The sequence below is a fragment of the Fistularia commersonii genome, chromosome 12 (genome assembly GCF_037954325.1).
Source record: "Fistularia commersonii isolate RoL2024-O1a breed Wild chromosome 12, RoL_Fcom_v1.0, whole genome shotgun sequence".
In the NCBI taxonomy this organism is placed as follows: domain Eukaryota; kingdom Metazoa; phylum Chordata; class Actinopteri; order Syngnathiformes; family Fistulariidae; genus Fistularia; species Fistularia commersonii.
The window spans coordinates 1,397,060-1,417,428 of record NC_141295.1 but is presented as its reverse complement, the minus strand read 5'-3'; the positions used below and the strand labels follow the sequence as shown (position 1 = coordinate 1,417,428).

Sequence of the window (20,369 nt, the reverse complement as noted above, 5' to 3'; positions counted from 1 at the left end):
TTATCAGGAAGGGCTTTTGTAAGGAAAATAATAGCTAAATTTTGAGCTTGTTTAAGAAATTTTTAAGTCCCTTAGATTTATATTTATAGATGTAGATCGATATCATCTTGACATTTATTCATAAAATCAAAAAAAGGGACTCTCGATATTCCTGGATGATGGTGTTGACTTAAGGTGAGTGTACCTGCCACAATTTAGCTACAATCTATTCATACTAACCAAGCCAGACCTACTGTAGCTCATTACATTAGATGTTGCCTCCTTTTCACAGAACTTCATGGCAATAAAGGACATCCGTACGAGGCTCCACAGTGTTGTTATCTGACATCATACCGAAAAGCAGAATAAGTCAGTGACTTTTTGGTTCATACCTGATATTTTCATCCTGAAATTATCAAGAAATATGTAGTAAAGTATTCTTACCTTACACTGAAACCCAACTACACTTGGATTGTAGTTTAGCATAATATCTTGATAGAATAGTCCATTTTAATTTAAAGCGACTCAATGTATTGTTCTGCAAAAAAGGCCCCAATTCCTCAATATGCAAAAGGATAATTCACTTTTTCAAGCAAAAACAGAGTCCAGCATCTTGACTGTGCCTCCCAAATAACTGGAAGGGCACCTGAAGGCAATTGATATTTTTTGTTGTTTCCGTTTTTTAAAAATTACATTTAATTTCTATCATGTGAAATTTTACTGAATAATTACAATATCAAGTTATCTTTAAATTGGTTGTTTAAATTGGTATCAAACACCAGGAATAGATTAGTACATAGAGTCAGGTTAGGACTAGATTTTTGACATGTCAAATGCCATGGATTAATGTATGTTTTAATATTTGAAGGCAACTCCCAGGTTTCTAAGTCCTGTGCAGTACCTGCAACTTGGAACTCTTGGGTAGGAATGCAGCCTGGCAGCTTTTTGTAGAAAGAGAGAATAGAAGACAATCTTCATCAGTCCAGCGTCAGAGTCCCTCTTAGGGTGTGTCGGTCATCTGGAAAAACAGATACTCTTTTTGTTGCCTGGAGATAGTCTGGGCTCCCCATGCCCAGTTATATTATCCTGGGTTTAAACACCAGTGTAGATCAACCCAAATGTTTTTGTTATAATCACCACACAATGAATAAGGGTTGAAGTTTTTTTTTATTGTTTTAAGCAAGAGGCTGAAGCGTATGTGTGGAAAAGTTTTATAATGGACCTACTAGTGAGTGACATCCTGTGTTGGAAAGTGGTGTGATGTATTTCTAAAATTATATTTTGTTTGTTGCACTTCTAGCTGCATTTTCTGATGAGTTGTTTAGTGTCTTCAGATATTCTGGTCTCTTATATGTTATTTTATGTATATTGATTTATTTACTTTTATTCCTTCCAAGCTAGCAAGAAAAATTCAGTCTTATTGTTGGGAATAAACATCACGTATTAGGGGTTTCACAAAAGGTAAGTGTTCTTCAGCTAGCTAAATAGAAAGACAGCTAACATTCAAATGGGTGAAACAACAGACAAAATAATTGCCCTTGAAAAAAAACAAACTTTGGTGCAGGACAATATTCTGTTTCGATGTCTGCAGTTAACATAAAACTATTGAAACAAAACCACTCAAAACATTGCTGACAGTTGATCAGTATGATCAGAAAAAAAAAAAGAAAAAAGAAAAAAAACTGCAGTATCATTGTCAAATGTTGAGTTTGTGAAGTTAAACCTGTTTTAAAGAAATCCTTAACACCATCTAAAAGTACCAATGAAGATGCAATAAAACTGAACAAACGTTGACATTTCCAGAAATTAAAATTGTTCTGTCTTTAAACTAGATACTATGAAACCCAGAACAAACTTTCTTTCTGGGCCCATTTCACTTTTCTCTGAGCAAGGAACAACAGTGAATAGCCACCACTTTGAAACTGTGCCATTTTTTGAAATACTTTAAAGTAATTTCATCTTGCATTGGTGAAGCGCATACGTGTTAAGTATGTGTAGAAGGGAAACAGACAAGAAACCATCACAAATGATACAGCAGATAAGCATTTATCACCACCTCACCATCACATGCATCTTCAAGTTCATCCAGAAAGAGCACATTTCTCTCCAACACAGGAATGTGACTAACATAAAACACACCAGGATGCTGAGTAGATGAAACAGTGGATTAACTCGTGTCAAGTCAAAATAATATAAAAAATATATAATTATAGATAAAAATATATAAAATGAAAACAAACACGGACACCTGGAGGTATCCTACACACTCTCCACATCCTAGTGACAGGTTCTTAAGATTAGGCCCATGGTCCTTTGCTATATGGCCAGAGTAAGTCCTTATTAGCTTAATTTATTTTTTTTTCCTTTTTGGACAGTAAGGCTGTTTGTGGATCATGCAGTTTCATCACAAGGGAGACAAATAGGACACCAAGGACTGTAAAACATGGATTCACTGACAAACTGTCAAAAAAAGAAAAGTCAAGAGGGTGTCTGACAAAAGGAGTTATCAACAGGGCTTTATCAAGCAAAACCATTTAACATATTACTGTAACCATAACCATTGTCTTACAGCTTCAGCTGACATTAAGATCACTGGATTTTCCATAGAAGAATAAAAAGGAAACAGTTTGGTGTAAATACATTTTAATCACAGGGCTGGAAACAAAATTTCAAACATTTTCTTTTTTTCCACCTTAAAATACTACTCATTTTGACAAATTGTTTCCTTGTAAATCAAAGTACAGTGCTAAGTATTCCAGCAGGCCAAATCATAATTGTATTCAAGATGGACAAATACACTGGGTAGTGAGGATAAAATAAAACAATTAAATTAGTGGACAGGAGAGTGACAGAAAAACATCTTTCAGCAGAAATCAAACTCTGGTGTGGAGAGACATTAAGATAAGTAAATGAAACAGAAGTAAAACATGTTAACAAGCATCATTAACATTTCCAAACATTTAGCATTCTCTTTCAGCTCCAGCTGGATTAACAGGCGGCCTGTGATGAAATTACATGTGCAGACGCAATTCTGTAATTTACATGAAGACGTCAAAATAAACATGTATAGGAATTCATTTCAATCCCATGAGATACTACCGGGCAGTAATTTCTCACTGCAGTGCTTGTCTAACACAAGACATCAGGCAAAAAAGTAACCCTGAAAATGGGCTATTTTGATAAAGTTAAGCAGTTGGCCCCTCATCTGACACAATAGTTGTTACAAAATAAAAAAAAAAAAAATTACCTGTGTAGGATTGTATACACAAATGCAACCACACAACTTTAAGAGAAGCAATATTTAGTTGACTGTGTTTATTACTCCATTACCACCCTTAAATCTGGCCTTATTCTTCCATTTATGCTGCTCTTACTCCAGCCACCCTGGGGCAGCTGGAGCCCCAATAAATGACTCATTTGAAGCCATTTAAGGTTGCCAAAAGGTCTTGAGTCATCTTGAATGCTCTTGTACAAAAAAAGGAAAAAATATTTTTCTTCCCCTCAATCCTATTGATAACAATTTACAAAAGAATTAGAAGCCGAGAGAAAGCTAAATGGTTGAATGGAGATTAAGTATTTTAAACGACAAGGATTCAAAAGCAATTTGAGTTCACAGATTAATGCCACTTGAGTCATGATTCACTGAAAAGATGTGGGCAAAAACATCTCACCATTTGCAAATCAGCACAGACAAACTACATGTTGACCTTCGCAAGACTTGAAAATCACAAGCTGACAAATTTCAAATGTGTAGCAGTGCTGATACCAGGTTAATCAGCCACAAATTAAAAATAAAATAATGAACGAGAAACAATGACAAGGCATAAGAGGAGACCCCATCTGTAAAATCACAACTCTGTGTTTTCACTGGTAACACAATTTTGATGCAACTAAAAAAACAACAGACACTCATTAATAATGAAAACAGATTATGAACACCGGTGCAGGGCATAATCCGTAGTGAAAACTTCATGATTTTCTTTCTTTAATGGCTTGCTACAAGTCAATACACAGACATAATAATTCCTTGTTTTCATTTTTGGAAGTGAAAAGATCTAGCCTCAAACATATCTTTTCATTTACTCTCTGTTCCCCCATGTGTTTTCATGGCAGAACATGAACCTCAAAAGAAAATATTGGTGTGTTGTGTGAAAATTTCACTTGTCTGACAACTTAAACAGCTGTGCAGTTTGAGCTCTATGTTACTATCTAACAGCTGGTGCCAAGCCTGCTGCGATATTGGAAGAGTCATTTAATTAAAGACCACAGTTGGATGACAACAAAACAAACTAATTTGACAGACGAGTATCAAGACAGTTGACTGTGACCTGTGAAAGTCAATGGTTCATTCCATCTCTTTGAACCCAGGTATTGTCATCACTAAGGGATGGCAGGTCAACTTGAGTCAGTGTGTGATTTAAATGTAATTATTTTTACTGTTTTTTGTTTGGAAGTTTGATCCTAAATCACTTTCCTTAGAACTGCAACACTTGCATTTAGGCACTAAAAATTACACCAATCTAATTAAGAACAGATTCAAGTTTGGTTGTTTTCAGTACATTTGTAACATTTACAGGCTCTACAGAAGCCTTGGCACAATTTAGCTGCCAAAGCCAAAGATGCCCTTGATATATCCAGTCAAACCACCCTTGCCCTTCTGCTCAACCTTGTCGTCCATCGGTGGGAAGGCCACATGGTTGAAAGCAAGGTCAAAGAACAGGGGCTTGCAGGGGATTGGTTGAAAATCGGGAGGGAAATGGACCAGATTGGGCTGCTTTCCTACAAGTGCTGGGTCGAGGCGGAAGGTCTCCAAGCGGTCACAGAGAGGCTGCATGAAAAACATAAATTTAGCCTTTTTATCAAGACAAGCAAGCATTTAAGTCTTTTACACAAATCAGCTAACATCAAAGACCTCTAGTTCATATGGTTTCATTTTCTGGAGTTCTTTTTACCCTCTTTTGTTAAAGTATCTCAAGGCCAGTATTTATCAGGAAGGGGGTGGGGATGTGAGAAAAATAATGGTATTGGATGTGGGTCGGCAACCCACATTACCGAAGCCGCGTGCAGAACTTTGATCCCTCTGATGTGGCTCCCTGTGGCTTTTGAAAATAATTAACCAGTATTTCACTAAAATTTATTTTACTTCATTTTTAAAATACAATTTGAAGATTATAGTGATCTTGTTAATATCCAAATAAAACATGTTAAATATTTTTGTTGCTCTTTGCCAACTGCATGCGGCAATAAAAGGACGACACCACACACAGACAGCATTTTTGGTTTGCCTCTGGTGGATAATTTAAGTTGTTTTTTTTTTTTTCCATAAATACAAGAAGTACTCAAACAAATATTTAGTATTTTGCTTAAAAGTAACCTTTAGCCCAAAGTCTTTTCTTCAAAGCAGAAATGTATTTTCATTTTCTCTCCAGTTGTTCATTAATTTAAAAAAATGCAACACATATTTTGTTTACACATAGCATAAAGGCAAAAAATAAAATGCGTGCTGTATTAATTCATTTTAAATTTCAAAAGAGCTGTGTGGCTCCCGGTGTTTTCTTTACTGTGGGGAAATGAGCCCAAATAGCTCTTTGAGTGATAAAGGATGATGGCCCCCGGTACAGGAGGTAATGTATTATGAAATAGCACTAAAACCCATTTGGGCAAAAGGTTAAGAAGCAAAGTTTACCAGTATTCATGAATTACCTTGTTGTCTTTCGCTTGCTGCTGAGAAGGAACCTCAGTTGTCTCTTCACTGTCTGAAAAAAAAAAAGCAAAAAACACCAAACACATAAAGTCAGAACCAAGTAGAAAAACAATTTAATTATCTGTCCAAGAGTCACCACTTTACCTAAAATTGCTGCAGCTTGAAGAGAATATTTTTCAGCATTGACCTCAGCTATGAGCTCCTGAACATCAGGGAGATCCTGTAGACACAATAAAACAGTTCATCCTAAAAGTACAGATTTGATTCAGACTAATCAAATCATGCATAGAAACATGCAAAAGTTAATATAAGGATGTTGCACTGGTGAACAAAAACAGACAAGTAGAACCTCTGTTGATAATCACAAAAGCCTAATGCCAACCTTGAGGCTGTTGTTGAGACCCTTGGCCTTAGATTGAACCTCCTTGGCATATTTCAGCACCCTTTCATACAGCACCAAAGCCTCACTCCACTTCTTTACCAGCACATACGACTGAGCTATAAAGAAACACCTGTAAAGAAAGCAAAAGACAAAATGTAGTATGGATTATGGACTAAATGAAGCTGCTTTTAACTAATATAACGCAACTCAGTAACTAGAACACTTCTCTGTGAGACATAGAGAGGGTTGCAAAACCAAAGCATGTTGGTTGCTACTGTACTTAAAGAAAGAAAAGAAAAATGACACACCTATAGGCCTTATAGACCAATGTCTTGAGGGAAACCTCCTTCTGGAAGTTGTGATCATCCTCCAGACCCTGCAGGGTGGATAGTTCAGCCAGACTCTGTTTGGCAGAAAACACAAAAATCAAGGGGGGAGGAGGGTCTACCTGTCACAAACCTGTGACACAGTTGAACATCATTGAACTGTGTTGCAACTAGACAACACAATGGGTCATGCCGGGCAGTACTGTTTACACAATATGCATCTGAACGAAGAGCACATTCTTTGGTTCAGTGCATTGTAAAAAAAAAACGTAACAGTGGGGTGATTTTTACAATCATACGCTCTAGAATTGTAGGGTGATCCAGAAAAACCCAAAAGGTGCATCGCTGAGAGGAGGAATTTACAGTCAAATGAGGTGAAGCAACCTTCCCTTCTCTGTCAAAAGCAAAACCAACAGACCATTTTGCCTGACAGTTGCTCTGTGCGAATTATTGTTTACACTGAGGTTAAAAGATGCTGCTATTACAAACAGCACAGAAATAAAACTACTAAATATTTTTAGTATTTTCGTAACAGTCTTCTATGCTAGGGTCTTGATAGAAACAATAACTGTGTTTACACAAGTTTTAATCATACATATAACACTTGAACCATACCAAAGTTGGCATTTTCATTTAGATGTGTATACAGTATTGAGTTGTTGGTAATGCCTTGTATCTCACTATGGTCTAGAATCTAGATCCTTCAGAAAAATATATGAAATTGAAATTATATATATATATATAATTTTTTCATAAAATCAGTGGGTATTTCTTTTTTTTCACATGACACATGCATTTGTTTTTCTGTCATTCTTACACCATATTTACACAGCATATCATGAAAAAGAACTGAAGACTATTTTTTTTTAACCTGCAGAATGATGTCATACAGGCGGATAAGATCCTGTGGGCGGGGTCCCCTCTTATTCTCATCAGCAGCCTCAGTTTCCTTAAGCTTGGCCTGCAGAGTGTGGGCCATACTCTCATTTCTCTTCACCAGAGTACACAGCTTGATGTAGGTCAGGTAACTAGGAGGAGACCAGCATCACTTTACTTATTGGTTCATTATGTTGATTAAAGAAAACAAAGATCAGGAAATTAAGAATAATATTAATAACCCCAGATAAGACATACACAGATACCTTTTAGTTTGTTTTTTTAAAGAGTTAACACAGACTGAATTAAAGCACATTTAAAAACACAGATGTGGAACCCCACATATTGTATATGTTGTATATACAATATTGTTGTAGGCACAGGGATACTACAGGTACTAGCTAATGTAATTTAATACCTTCTATGCCTTTTTTAATGTCATTTTAATTTTATGTACATGTCCAATTGTAGAGCTGTTTATTTTTAATGATGTCACATTTTTCCCCACACAACACTACTCTCCACTCTTTCACTGCGCTCAACGTCTGCGATTGTAACTCGCATCATCAGAACTGTGGCCATAAATTATAGCCAATCAAAGGATTCTGCCCGTCAATCATCAAACTATTCTGGTCAAAATTATTAAATGTTATACAGGCTAATCAAAAATAAATTATGAACAACAATGTCCCCCCACCCCCCAATCATCAAGTGTAATAACATTTTTAATGTCTCTAGATATTGATTTCAATGCCTTTTAATGGTATTTGACGTCTTTTTGCAAAACCATTTCATAACTTTTAATGCTTTTTAATGCTCCGCAGAAACCCTGATACAATGTACACTGCAACCTAATGTATATCCAGAAGTAAATCAATCATCAGAAAATTAATCTAGCCAAATCTGACCGTTTACTGGCATCACAGTGTCAGGGCAGTGATCTATATGATATCTATATTGCATCAAACATGTTAAAATATGAGAAGACACTTTGGGCTACCAGTGCTCTTTTTACCTGTGCAGGAACTGCATGTTGGACACCTTTCCATTGTCAGCATCAGAGCTCCTGTCTCGCTGCTTCTACAAATGTATTATTGAAATTAGAAGCAAACAAACAATTATTAATACCCTCAAATATTATTAAACACAATTGTTAAGTGATAACTGAAAAATAATGCAGAGCAACCACGTAGGTTTTATCTATCATTGTTTTTGCCTAAAAATAAAATAAAATTGGATGGGTGTCGGAGTATACCGCCTCATTCTTGAGTTCCTCCCTAACAGCCTGAATGGTGTCTCTGCACTCAGCCAGCAGAGTCTCGTACAGATGCTCTTTGGTCTCCTCATTGGCTGCCTGCATGAAACAAATCGAGACCACATGGTTTAACAAAGAATCAATTCTCATCGTGCTCTTATGCAGTTGAGGGAGTAGGATTCGGTGCGCAAAACTCTGAGGGCATTCTAGAAATTATCTGCAGTAGGTTGCAACTTCTCCCTTGACATTATTTTCTGGTATTGTGATACCTTCAAGGACAAATGACGGCTTAAATTGCCAATATGGCTTTTTGTAGACAAAGATGAACTAAAGTTCCACCTCGAAGGCCGGTAAATGCAATCAATTTTCAAACAAAATCGATTATTTATATCTAATTAGATTCCAAAGAGTGTGATTTTTTTTTTTTTGTAATAGGACCAGTTCTTCAAATGGCTCCATAAATTAATAAGTACAAAATGAACACTATCAACTTTTCACGCAATTAGTTACAAATGTCTCATAAAAGTGAATCAAAGAGCTGGAAAAAAAGCTTTTAAAAGCTGCAATAGGTTGACACAAAGAAAAACACTTTCAGGAGTGGCAGAGTGGAGGGGGGCAGGTATGTAACCCAGCAAGCTGGTTGTACATTCCTACAACCAGACACTCTAATGGCTCAGAGATCAAATCTTGGAGAACGACTATTCTTCTTCACCTCACTGCTCTTAGATAAACACTCAGCAACAGACCTGACTCTTCGATGTTGACAAAGATGAATAAGGAGCATAATCTTAAACTTTCATAGGTAACAAAAAGAAGTCATACTGACTAAATATGGCTGGGAAAAATGCCCAACATTATCTCAATACGGTTTTGTTTGGACTTACTTGTTAAAAGCGAGATCGTATTTGCACACAAAGCGAAACAACTTAGGAATCTTACAAAGAAATTCCTTGTACTTCCCTTAGGCCCAATGCTATGAAGTTACTATACTGCCAGCCGCCATGGCAACGCCCTGCTAGACTGGTTCTACCTGTGTAACATAATCTGCTGATGAATGGCTGGGTAGTATAAAGTGATTAAAATGGGGTGGAGCTCTTTAGTGGTGTGGTCAAATGGACAACTATAGCTTAAGTGATCATGGAGACAGGTGGGAGAGTACTTGGTGTGTCATCTGGAAGGAAAGTAGATTAGGAGATTTGGTGGTGGAATAAGGAAGTGCAGGGTTATATACAGAGAAAGAGGTAGCGGGACACTGAGGGGATTGAAAAGAGCGGACAGGAGTACAGGAAACTAGACATAGCAGAAGTCAGCATTTGTTAACAGCAGTATGGCTTCATGCCTAGAAAGAGTACTACAGATGCACTATTTGCTTTAAGAATGCTGGTAGAGAAGTACAAATAAGTTCAGAGGGAGCTGCATTGCGCTTTTGTAGACCTACCAAAATCATACAACAGAGTGCCAAGAAAGGAGTAATGGTACTATAAGAGTCTGGAGTGATAGAGAAATAAGTTAGACTGGTGCAGGACATTTATGTGAGCTGTGAGACAGTGGTGAGGTGTGCTGTAAGTGCGTAAGAAGTTCAGGGTGGGGGTGGAATAACATTAGGGGTCAGCTCTGAGCCCCTTCTTGGTTCCAGTGGTGATGAACAGGCTGACAGGTGAAGTTAGACAGAAATCTCTTTGGACCATAATGTTTGCAGATCACATCGTAATCTCTGGTGAGAGTATGAAACAGGTGGAGGAAATTCTAGAGGGGTGGAGGCATGCTTTTGAATGGAGAGGAATGAAGGTTAGCCGCAGGAACACAGATTCATATTTGTGAATGAAGAGGAGCCAAGTGGAATTGTGAGGGAGTGGAGATAAAGAATACTAAGTATGTAGGGTCAACAGACCAGAGCAATGAAGAGTGTGGAAAAGAGGTAAAGAAACTTGTTCAAGCTGGTTGGAACTGGTGGAGAATCTGTCAGGGTAACTTGGGATATTAGTCGTTTTCTTCTTCTTTCGGCTTTTCCCTTCAGGGGTCGCCACAGCGAATCAACTTTCTCCATCTAACCCTATTCTCTGTATCCTCCTCTCTCACACCAACTACCTTCATATCCTCTCTCACAACGTCAAATCTTCTCTTTGGTCTTCCTCGAGACCTCTTGCCTGACAGCTCCAATTCCAGCATCAGTCTACCAATATATTCTCTATTCCTCCTTTGTATACGACCGAACCATCTCAGTATGGCTTCTCTGACCTTCTCCCCAAAACATCAAACATGTGCTGCTCCTCTGATATGCATTCCTGATCCTATCCATCCTGGTCACTCCCAAAGAGAACCTCAACATCTTCATCTCTGCAACCTCGAGTTCTGCCTCCTGTCGTTTCGTCATTGTAAAAGTTTCTAGTCCATACAGCATCGCTGGTCTCACCACTGTCTTTTACAGCTTTCCTTTTATTCTGGCCGACAGTCTATCACATAGTACCCCTGACACTTTTCTGCACCCATTCCAACCTGCTTGGACCAGTCTCTTCACCTCTTTTCCACACTCTCTGATGCTCTAGACTGTTGACCCCAAGTACCTGAAATCCTCAATCTTCTTGATCTCCACTCCCTGTAGCCTCACCGTACCACCAGAGTTCCTCTCATTCACACATATGTTCTGTCAACTTTCATTCCTCTCCTTTCATCTGCAAACATCATGGTCCATGGAGATTCCCGTCTAACCTCATCTGTCAGCCTGTCTAGCACCATTGCAAACAAGAAGGGGCTCAGAGCTGATCCCTGGTGGAGTCCCACCTCCACCTTGAACTTCTGTTACTCCTCACAGCTAGCATACATGTCCTGCACGGGTCTAACATACTTCTCTGCCACTCCAGACTTCCTTACACAATACCAGAGCTCCTCTCTTGGCACCCTGTCATATGCTTTTTCTAGGTCAACAAATATACTGCTGTTCACAAATGCTGACTTCTGCTCTCACTCTAGTTTCCACTACTCTTTCCCATAACCTCATTGTATGGCTCATCAACTTTATCGCTCTATAGTTGCTGCAATCCTGCACATCCCCTTTATTCTTAAAAATAGGCACAGTCAACTTCATCTCCATTCTTCAGGCATCTTCTCACTCTCTAAGATCCTGTTGAACAATCGAGTCATAAAATCTACTGCTGTATTGTTCCTCTGATAGACTCATTTCTGATCCTATCCATCCTCTTCACTCCCAAAGTGAACCGCAACATCTTCATCTCTGCAACCTCCAGATCGGCTTCGGTCTTTCTGTCATTCTAACTGTTTCTAGGCCATTCAGCATCGCTGAGCTTCATCTCAAGGGTAAAATATCGAGGCAAGCCAAACTTTATGGAATGGTCAAGCATGATAAAAGTGACTGGGCTTCTGTTGTTGAGCCACAAAATACTGAGAAATCTCTAACCCGGTATAATAGGGTATAAGCCAGAATTAAAGAAAAGGTATACAACAGTGGTCCCCAACCTTTTTAATCACGCCTGACCAGTCAACACGTGGACAATTTTACCGCGGACCAGCGGGACAGGTAGATTGTTTATATTGCAACTATAATAATAAATGTGAATCCACTGTTTACTCGTATGCAACTTTATTAGCAGTTTCCTCATAACGTTGCACCGACATGAGTATAATGAAGGCTTTATCGCCTCATTGCTGTATATTATGCAGAGCGGCTTGGTCTGTGGGAATCACTTGTTATGATAAATCCACATTTCAGGTAGAACTCCTGGTATAGTCAGTCAAAATCTTTCTTTTTCTTGGAAGTTGTAGGCTCTTCTTCTGTCTCTTCACTAGACCTTTTCCCCTTCGAAAAGAAACTTACAGTCTGACGTATGTTTTTTTTTTTAACTCATTTTGCTAGCTTGTGGGTTATATATTTGCCGCTCAAGTGACCAAGACAGAGATTCTGGTCATTTTTCAAAATAAAGATTGTTCAGATTCCGATAATAAATCCAACGGAAATAATTAATTATTTCTCAGGCGGCCTGGTACCGGTCAACGACCCGGGGGTTGGGGACGACTGGTGTACAAGACAGTGGTGCGACCAGCGATGCTGTATGATTTCGAGACAAGACAAGGAAAAGACAGGAAGCAGAACTGGATGTAGCGGAGACAAATATGACAAAGTTCTTTTTGGTAGTGATAAGGATGGATAGGATTAGGAATTAGTCCATCAGACGATCAACTGTTAGGATGTTTTAGAGAGCAGGTCAGTGAAACCAGACTGAAATGGTTTTGGTCATGTACAGAGGAGGACTAGTGAAGATATTGGTAGAAGGATGCTAGGCAGGAGGCCTAGAAGAAGACCAAAGAGAAGAATTATAGATGTAGTGACAGAGGACATGAAGTGAGTTGGTGTGAGAAAAGAGGATATAGAAAATAGGGTCAGATCAAGAAGGCTGATTAGCTCTTGTGACCCCTGAACGGAATAGCCGAAAAGGAAAGAAAGAAAATGATCCATCCTCAATCATAGAGGTGCAGGAAAATGTTCCTCTTTCAACTTTATGGACCACGATATATTTGCTCAAGTAAAATCTGCATCTGGTTTACTTAATAAAATATAGGCTGGTTTATAATACCGAAAGGCATATTTCATGTTTCTCTTAACCAACCAGGTACAAGATATCAATAAAAAAACAAAAAAAAAAAAAAAAAAAACACCCTACTTTCTACTGTATGCTCCCTCACAACTAAGAGTTAATTCGCTGAACATTCTGAAAAGAATTTCATTTTTAGATCTAATACCTTAATATGGTTATGCATGTTTTTTTGATGCCTTTTCCATCAACTGATCCATCAAAGCACACCTTTTCTCTGATGCAACCATCCTGATTTACAGGTTGAGAACTGCTAATAACCATGTACAGCATACAAAGAAGCTTAATGTGTTGAAGTGACTGCTGCTGACAAAAAGGATCTTGAACTTTGTTTTTATCTACAGTGTTTGAGCAAACATATTGATAGAAATAGGACTGCTATGGCTCCTATGGGTTCTTCCAAAAATGAAAGGTATTTCAGTAATTGAGCATTTCTGTCATTTGACCAGCTGGGTGTAGTTTGCATGTGTGTGGGCTGAAATGCACAGAATGCAGTCAAGTGATGAACAAGGCTGCATGCCACAGGTATTAGTGACTGTGGGTGTGATAGGTGTGTCTTTGGGTGTGCTGAGCCTTTGGGCACAAGACAAGAGTTTGAGGTACTTGGAATGTCAGAGTGACAGGCCATGACACACTGGAATGAGAAGAGCACCACCTTCTGAAATTTTTATAGACTGCATCAAATACTTCAAAGCAGGGACTTAATCACATGCTCTAACATAAAATATGCATGCTTCACTTTCATAAGGGGCCTCCTTTTGTTAAATGTAACTTTTCTTTCTTCTGATGTCAAACTAAGACGAAGTTGTTCATATGATTGTGCACATGTGCATTTCTACCATGTGTGTCGTGCACAGGACCGGTTACAAACATGGTCCTCACCAATGACAATTTACCTTTTACGTCCATCACGTAAAACAAGCGGGCTTACAAAAATTCATTGACAATCGACCTGATGGATATTGAAGATCAAATATAACCGCAACATTTCTCACATAACAGCTATAAATGACCAGAAATTACGGCAATGAGAAATCTGGACTTACGTGCAAAGTTGATCAGGTTTTGCTGTGATATTTCATGATCTTTCCCCATACAAGTTCAAGAGCTGAAATTAGTTGTCAAAACAATAAAGGTCAAGAGCCACTCACCTGAGCAATGGCAGCCTCATTGTCTGCCAGACCAAGCAGAAAAATGCGGGCCTTGTCGAGCTTAACGGGCACAGTCCGTCCACGCCACTCCACCTCACTCATAGTGGCTGCCTGCTTAGTTCTTGCCTGAGTAATCAGGGCCTAGAGTAGAAAGAAATAGCTTTACAGCATTCTTGTGGATAATTGAATTAAAACGATCAATTTAAACCAGGAATATCTCACATGGCATGTGTGTATTTATGGATAACTAAATGCAAATAAATCCTGATTATTCTAGTGATACAGCTGCGATACTGTTGAATCACACCTCTAGTTTTTCTGCCATCATGCCTCCGCCTCCTCCTGTAAGTCTCATCTGCATCAGGTCATTGATGGCATTTTGGTCACCTGTCAGGTCAGGGAAAGAGTTACCCACTGAGTGTTGGAAGATTTTCTAATCTCAGAACAAGAAGTCTTTTACTTGGTCACACACACCAATGTTGTAAGCACAGTAGCGGATGTTGGGTGATATCTCGTCCACTCGATGGCGGTAAAGCACGGCCAGCTCCTCGGTGAAAGCGCTCGCCAGCTTCTCATAGATAGTCCTGACAAATGAAATATCAAAATCAGCGTGCTTTCTTATGAAGTCAGTCTTATAATAGGTGATACTTGTAATGCACACATGTTCACTCACAAATTTAGAAGTGCCGATCATTTTATTAACTCACTTGCACTTATTGAAAGCTTCCATGGCACACTTCCATTCCTGCAGTTCAAACTCCACCATGCCAGAAAGGTACGCAGTGTAGGCCTGCAATCAAAGTGTAAGTTATTAGTGGCTAGGGTAAACAGGAGAAATGAATGAGCATGTATTCAGATAAAACAAAAAAAGCTGCTGTCAAGTGAAAGAAACAGATCTATTTCAAGCCTCTTCAAGGTTTCTCTCTCTTTGTAACACTTTAAAAATACATATATTTCAGTAAAGAAATGGCCGGCATGGCCACAGGGATTCTAGATAAAAATTGTGAGTTTCTCTGTGATGACTATCTTTCAGTGTAATACTTATTCCAAGATAGCTAAATGGAGGCTATACCTGTGCTTCCAGTTTGGTCTTGGCGTCTACACAAGGGCTTTCGCACAGCTTCTCCAGCTTCTCACTATGCTTGGCTGCCTTGCGCAGCCGTGCCAGAAGATGGAAACGCTTGCGCGGCTCTGTATTTGCCTCCTGTTTCAGCTGCATTGCGTAGCTCCATGCACGCTCTGCCTCCATTAAAACCAGCAACAAGTACCTGAATTGGAGAAAATTGAAGAATGAAATATATTCACATTAAATCTAGCAGCAGGACACACTTACAAATGATCCAGACAACAATGAGAATTAACTACAGTGCATCACTTAATTTGTTAAAATTCTAAAGCGATCATGTGTAACAACATTCTTTAAGAGGTTACAACACAAATAATTCTCTCTGCTAGATTTTTTTTTCCATCTTCGTGTCAGCATGTTTAAAAAAAAACAAAAAAACTTCATGTCAATGCTATATGACTGCGCTATTATACATACACAAAACATACAAAAATTAAGAGACCACTGAGAATTTTTTGGAAACCAGTGTCTCTTGAATTCCAATACAAGCACACCTGTTTCTACCAAATAAGGTACTGATGAGATGATACCTGAACCAAATCTGATCGAGAAAATGCATAAAAAAAATGCATCATTGCTGTGGTCAACACTATCTTTTCGTAATAGGACCAACTGGAGGGAAAAAACCTTGCCAGTAGTTCATCAAAAGTACCTTCCTACTACTACAAAACTACTGACCTTGCGAAAAGAAATGTTTTGTGTGAGGAAACGAAGGGCTCATTCTGTCTTTACTGGCAGAGGGATACTAGCCGCAGGGACTCTTCAATCTTTGTAGTTACTGCTAACAGCTAAGACAATTTATATTTCATTATATTTCTTATTCTTCCTCCTTTCCACTATTGTCTATTACTGTTATGTTTTTACTTGAAACTCTGGCACAACAATTTCCTTCGGGATTAATAAAGTTGTTCTCATCTCATCTCATCCAGTGAGAATTGGATTACTTCAATCCTTAAAATTTTCAGACAGCAGTTCCTAAGAACAAGGTCAAGCAGCAGACATTGGGAACAGCAAAGCTACGATCTGGCAGAGGTCGAAAACAACTCTCTGATCAGGATGACCGTCACCTCATTCGAATGTCGCTCAGGTAATGTAGAATGGCATCAATAAGAATGGCAAAATGGCATTCGAAACAGGCTCTTTAGAGGCAAGGCTCAATTCTTACAAAGCATAGAAGAGTTTGCAAAAGACCAGAAGGACCATTGAAGACTAGGGTAAAGTCCTCTTCTCTGGTGAGTCGAATTTCCAGCTTTGTCTAACACCTTGTTGTCTGAGGATGCTGGTTATCACCTCATAATAACTGCAAATTCAAAATATAAGTTTCTCTTACTGAGGAATCTGTCCTATGATTTGATATGACTTTATGGAACAACCGAGGCAGACATGATTTTAATGTGGAGCGCAATTTGCTTTATATTGCATTTTGTCTTCCAGCATCAAATACAGTGCCTATCGTAAGTATTCACCCCCATTAGAGGTTCTACCCTTTTAGTGCCTTCATAAATCAATCGTGGTCAATAAAATTTGGCTTTTTTTAACACAAAAATTTAATGGAAATAACTCTTTAATATCAAAGAGAAAACAGATTTCTTCAAAGTAATGTCTATGAAATAAAAGTATATGAAGAAATATAATTGTTTGCAATATTAATCACCCCATTCCAGTCAGTATTTTGCAGATGCACCTTTGGATGCAATCACAGTAGTGAGTCTGTGTGGATAAGTCTCGAGAAGTCTTGTACATCTGCCCACAGCAATTTTGCTCCATTCTTCCTTACAAAACCGCTCAAGCTCTGTCATCCCTTTTTAAGTCCGGCCACAAATTCTCTATAGGATTGAGGTCTGGGCTTTGACTCGGCTACTCCAGAACCTCTACTTGGTTCTTTTTTGAACATTCCTGTGTAGCTTTTGCAGTATGCTTCGGATCGTCTTGCTGGAAAACAAATCTTCTCCCAAGCTGTAGTTCACTTGCAGACTGAATAAGATTGTCCCTCAGGATTTCAGTGTATTTTGCAGCATTCATTCTGCCCTCTATCTTTACAAGCCTTCCAGGTCCGGCCGCTGAGAAACCTCCCCACAGCATGATGCTACCACCACCATGCTTAACAGAGGGGATGGTGTGTTTTTGGTAGTGTGCAGTGTTTGGTTTCCGCCAGACATGACATATTGTCTGATGGCCAAAAAGCTTGATTTTGGTTTCATCAGACCAAAGAATCTTCTTCCACTTGACCATGGAGTCTTCCACGTACTTCTTAGCAAACTCTAGTCGAGATCTAACACGACTGTTCTTCAACAGTGGCTTTCTCATTGTCACTCTCCCATAAAGCTTTGACCGGTGAAAAACCCAGGCAGCAGATGTTATATGCACTGTCTCCCATCTCAGCAGCTGAAGCTTGTAACTCCTTCAGAGTGGTCGTAGGGGTCTTGGTTGCTTTGCTCACAAGCCTCGTACTTGCACAGTCACTTAGTTTACGAGGGCAGCCTGATCTAGGCAGATTCACACAAATGCCATATTCCTTCCATTTCTTGAAAATGGATTTCACTGAACTTCAGGGGATGTTCAATGCCTTGGAATTTTTTTTGTATCAATCCCCTGAATTGTACTTCTCAATCACCCTTTCCCTGAGTTGCTTGGGGTGTTCTTCTGTCTTCATGACTAATTGTCACCAGGAATACTGATCCACCAGTCTGGACCATTCGGACACAGGTGTTTTATACCTCAATCACTTGAAGCACACCCACACCACTCAGGTGATCTTCATTTCACTAAATGTGAAACTATTGGCAAGAACTTGATGGACCTCTATTGAATTAGACCATCAACTTAAAAAGGGGGTGATTAATTATGCAAACAATTATATTGCTTTATATATTTTTATATAATTGACATTACTTGTCAATTATATAAAAATTGAAAAGGTGAAAAGGTCTGTTTTCACTTTGACATTAAAGAGTTTTTTTCCAATAAATGTTTGTGTTAAAAAGCCAAATTTTATTGACCATGATTGATTTATGAAAGCACTAAAAGGGTAAAACATCCAAGGGGGTGAATACTTATGATAGGCACTGTATGAGCTATGCTTTTCAAACTTCAAGCTGTGCTGGTCTCAACCTGGTAATTCAGCGCTAATAAAAATAATGCAGTACTCACCTGCTGTCCGAAAGCATTTCTACGGTTATTTTCTTTCCAATGAACTTGTGACGATTTCCCATCTTGAATCCAAGAGTTTTTCGAAGGCGACGAAGTCTGCGAGAGCAGTAGCCCCTGAAAGACATTATGGTATTGATATCTGAAGAATGCTCAAACAAACAAAAAGCTGTTCTCCCACAAAGATCCCTCGATCTATTCAACTATATATCTTGATAGAGCTGAAATTTCATTATGAAGTGTGAATACGTTTGATTGTGAACACAATGCATACAATCTAAGGGAACGATATTGATAGCTCAGCTCTAAATGAGACTCTTCTACCGTACACCACACGTGCTTCGGTCAATTGATTTCATAAAACAAGAAGTTTTTCATAGGTTTTCATAGTGTCTGAGACTGAAGTACTTTTGATAACAGCAGTCCCTTTTAGAAAAGAAAAATACTTCCATCTTATTTGTATTATAACGTTCTTCGATTGTTTCGGAAGTTGAGATACATCTTTAAAAAAACGAGTATGGGGGTGCAGAGCTGTGAGGTACAACTGAAACTGTAGCTGGGGCATGTAGTAATTCACATTAAAGGAAATGTTTGATATCCTACCTCCCTGGAATATAAATTAAGAATACAGAAGAAAACTTTGATGCCCTATTTCAAGTAGCCTGTATGGCTGCTACCATATGTTCAGCTCCTTTAACACGTACACCAAGTAGGCCGCAAACATGGTTATGCAGGTTTTTAGCAACGTATTGCCTGAATTCGATTATCATCTTGGAAGTCTCTGTGAGTAAAGGATTGGGGGGATTGTGGACATAATAAAGATCTTGAAGGGGATAGGGCAGTCCTTTAACAGTGACTCCAAGCCCAAATCAATCTTACCTATATCTCTGATAGTCACCGTGCCGGAGGCCATGCTGCTGCTGGGACTCCTTGATGATTTGCAGGACTGAGAAATCAGGTTAAGGAAGATTCTTCTTGCCGTAATAATGCATTCGCTTGTAACAGAGCCTGACAGCATTACTGTGACAGCGAGACACATGACTGACGCTACTGAAAAACATTTACGTTTGTCGTATATAATAGCCAAATAAAAGCTATCCCCCCCGACCACCAGCGAGCCAGTTTCTCTATGACACGTAGACTAACGGACGCTAGCTAAGGTTAACGCTACACTGGGTAACAGATAGCAAGGAGGCTGTTAGCTATAGCTTTAAAAAAATAACGCTGACTAATATGTTAAAACATTCCAGAATACTTTCCAGTCCAAGTCCCCCGTCCGGCAGATTCTCCTTATTTTCGTCCATTGCAGAAACTTTAGATTCGCCCTGCCTGTCTGCGGCCATTTGTATGTGCTAACACTTAACACATGCTCAAGGGATCCGGGAACCAATGGGAGCACAAGGAGGGGCGATAAGGAAGGATCCAAAACTCGCGATAGCTCGCCTTGTTCCTTTTTTGTTGCTCGCCTCAGTAATATGTGCATTACCGCGACCAGCTGGACAAAACTCGTGGTTTCAATACACTGTGGATCTTCTTCTCCTTTCAGCTTTTGCCTTCAGTGGTCGCCATAGCAAATCAACCTTCTCCATATCACCCTATTTTCTGTATCCTTTCAATACCAGCCAGGGAAGATCACATGATAAATGTTGAGGAACGTTCATTTGAAACTCCTTCTTTGAGATAACAAATAGGGATCCTATCTAAACCTTACCTCAGAGTTGGAGATAATAATAATCAAAATACTCGTAAGCCAACATAAAAATAGAAGTCAGTTTTTGTGACATGATTAAAGCAGTCTAATGGAAAGGTGAGGACT

The 20,369-nt window shown here is 38.9% G+C and overlaps 1 protein-coding gene across 1 annotated transcript; it reads right to left on the bottom strand.

The window, feature by feature from the left end:
- Positions 1-2,605: 2,605 nt before the first annotated feature.
- Positions 2,606-19,937, bottom strand: LOC147228073 (signal recognition particle subunit SRP68-like). The gene is made up of 16 exons (XM_086156279.1): positions 19,809-19,937; positions 19,433-19,499; positions 18,557-18,670; positions 15,353-15,548; positions 14,988-15,070; positions 14,755-14,864; positions 14,588-14,667; positions 14,281-14,421; positions 8,523-8,621; positions 8,283-8,347; positions 7,263-7,419; positions 6,374-6,468; positions 6,066-6,195; positions 5,828-5,903; positions 5,683-5,735; positions 2,606-4,807 (listed from the first exon to the last, which is right to left on the bottom strand). The coding sequence occupies exons 1-16, from the start codon at positions 19,894-19,896 to the stop codon at positions 4,580-4,582; spliced, it is 1,782 nt and encodes a 593-aa protein (XP_086012405.1). The 5' UTR covers positions 19,897-19,937; the 3' UTR covers positions 2,606-4,579.
- Positions 19,938-20,369: the final 432 nt, after the last annotated feature.

Excerpts from the sequence above, each read along its gene's own strand:
- LOC147228073 (XM_086156279.1), bottom strand. The coding sequence starts at position 19,896 with ATGGCCGCAGACAGGCAGGGCGAATCTAAAGTTTCTGCAATGGACGAA. Across the intron at positions 8,622-14,280 it reads ATGAGGCTGCCATTGCTCAG|GCAGCCAATGAGGAGACCAA; the intron begins GTGAGTGGCTCT and ends TGTTTCATGCAG. Across the intron at positions 4,808-5,682 it reads AGCAAGCGAAAGACAACAAG|CCTCTCTGTGACCGCTTGGA; the intron begins GTAATTCATGAA and ends TTTTTCATGCAG.